General features: G+C 19.3%; 1 protein-coding gene across 2 annotated transcripts in view; it reads right to left on the reverse strand.

The window, feature by feature from the left end:
• The window catches only part of LOC102676751 (mitogen-activated protein kinase kinase kinase 7-like), an 11,536-nt gene that overhangs the window by 5,854 nt on the left and 2,929 nt on the right, over window positions 1–2,753 (reverse strand). For both annotated transcript variants that reach the window (XM_006623902.2, XM_006623901.2), the window contains exon 4: window positions 2,284–2,623. In XM_006623902.2, coding sequence (XP_006623965.1) covers window positions 2,284–2,623 — 340 coding nt within the window. The remainder of the gene's footprint in view (window positions 1–2,283; window positions 2,624–2,753) is intronic.

The following is a 2,753-nucleotide window of genomic DNA, read 5'->3' on the forward strand; positions in this document are numbered from 1 at the left end:
TTTTAAATTTTAATGAAAAAAATTTTAGAATTCATTTTGATTATGATTAATGTTCAAAATATTTAAAATATTAAAAATTAATAATATTTAAAATATTTAAAATATTAAAAATTCTTTCTATATATATAATCTTCTTTTATATATTTTTTATTTTATTGTCATTAAAATCAAATATAACAATTATAATTTTTTTTTATAATTATTGAATAAGTCATAGATAATATTTCATAGCTAATATAAATTCAAATATTTTCAATTTTCCTACCTTCTTTCCTAAATTCAACACTTTCCCTTCCACAATCTACTATCAAAAAATTTATGATGAAAATAACTGGGAGCAATTTCTTGCAAGAAAATCTTCCTGCAACTGCCATCAACAATAATTTGAGAAACAAATCATTCTTTCTATATTGAATGATCAAGTGAAAAACGAAAGGGAAAGTAATCTTGCCACTTGGTACAATGGAAACCTTAATGGACAAATATCATTGAAGACAATTTCACTTACCACTAAAATTTGCTCCCAGTGCCTAACCATCGAAGAGGATGAAAGAGTGGATTGTTGTCCCAAAGAAGAATCCATAGTTGCTAAAAGATTTCTTAATTTCTTTAAAGAAAATTTTATGATGAACTATGTGCCCCAATCTTCACCTAGATCAAAACCTAAAATTCATAAGAAGAAATTTAGAAAAACCCTAATTAGAAGTATAGAACAATCTCAGAATGAAGAATTATGAAACTGTTAAAGTTATCCTAACACCAAACGATCAACCACCAATCAATCATCTTTAATATTCCTCCTATTCTAAAAAAATAACAACATTGCAAACAATCAACATGAAATTCATAACCTCTAACAATCCTATATTTTTTCTTTATATCTTAATTAAATTTTAACTGATAATTATAATTTATTTTCGTTAATATTAGATATAATAAATTAATCTTAGATATAATAAATTTTAGGATGAATAATCAACCACTATTAATATTAGATCAGATATTTATGAATTAAACAATTCATATTTCCTATTTTTTTAATATTAAATAGTTAAACATAAATTTATTTATTCAATTTATATAATTTAACAGATGATTTATGAAATAAACAATTTTTAATTGATGAACAATCAATTTTAATTAATATGAATATTATACTCCTATCAAAACCATTGATTATTGAAGAAGACTAACAAGCATTACACAAATTATCACACTTAAACACTTTCAAATAAATACTTTTCTATTAACGAGAAGGAATAGCCAAAATGTATATTTGAAGACACTACATATATAACTACCATATTAAATTTCAACCTGTAAAGTAATAATCTTTCATGATTTATATTGTGAATGTATAAAAAAATTATTAAAAAATTAATTATTAAATAATATCAATTTTTCAATAAAGAATATTTGTATAGAATATTTATACTAAGGAAATATATTCATTTCTAAATTTTACAATATTTCATGAAAATATTGCATAGCATATAAAAAAATATTATATATAAATAAAATATAAGCAATATTAAATAAATATAAAACTTATTCTAAATATTATAATTCTAATTATTAAGTAAATATTAAGTATATAAAAATATATTAAATATTTTTGTGCCAGAAAAAAAATTTCTTTTTTTCTACAAATATAATTACTAAATATTAATCAGATAAAATGAACATTTCTTAATTTTAAAAATATATAAAATTAATATTAAAATAATATTATAAAATATAATATTTATAAAAATATAAATATTCAACTTTTTAATAATTTTAAATATATATTTAAATATATATTAAATAAATTAGAATAAACATAGATTATAGAAAATTAAATTTAAAATTAAAAATCTATTAATTTATAACATATATATGTATTTTAACATTTCATACACGTACTTTTACATTTTAACACGTACTTTATTGTTTTATAAATATATTTAATAACAAATTAAACAAATAAATATAACATTTTAGAAAAATTTAGTGCAAAAAATTAAATTTATGTGTTAATATTCAATTAATTACAAGCTCCAATAAATTTGATATATTTTTTAAAAGCATATATCTTTAAAATTTATTTTTTATTAGTCAAAAATATTTATATCATACATATATCAATTAGCAATATATATCATAATTAAAAAAAATAATATGGTTTTATAAAATAAAAAAAAAATTATTAATTTTAATTTCTTAGATTACTTGATATTCTTAAATTACTTGAACATTATTAACTATAATAGCATAAATAAATAATAAAATATTAATAAATACCTAGTCATAAGATCCTCAAGAGGTTTTGGACAATCTTCAATTAAAGGAGGTCTTTGTCCTATATGTACTGCCCACATTATTCTATAAGCTGAACCACCAATTTCATCAAATGGTTTTTTCCTTGATAATATTTCCCATAAAATAACACCCCAACTAAATACATCACATTTTTCTGTATATCTGGAACCCTCAAATACTTCTGGAGCCATCCAAGCAGCAGAACCTTTGTTGTTAGTCATATAAGTATTTAAATCACAAGCAGTACCAAAATCACAAATTTTAAGAGTTTGTCCACCCATTACCAACAATAGATTTGGTGGTTTTAAGTCTCTGTAAATAATAATAAAAAATAAATAAAAATTTTAATGTTATAGATATTATATATCACTCATATAATATATATATAATTATATCATTTGAATAAAATATGTGTAAATATATTTTTAATAAAAAAAAAAGATATATATATA

The sequence above is a fragment of the Apis dorsata genome, unplaced genomic scaffold (assembly GCF_000469605.1).
Source record: "Apis dorsata unplaced genomic scaffold, Apis dorsata 1.3 scaffold_978, whole genome shotgun sequence".
NCBI lineage: Eukaryota > Metazoa > Arthropoda > Insecta > Hymenoptera > Apidae > Apis > Apis dorsata.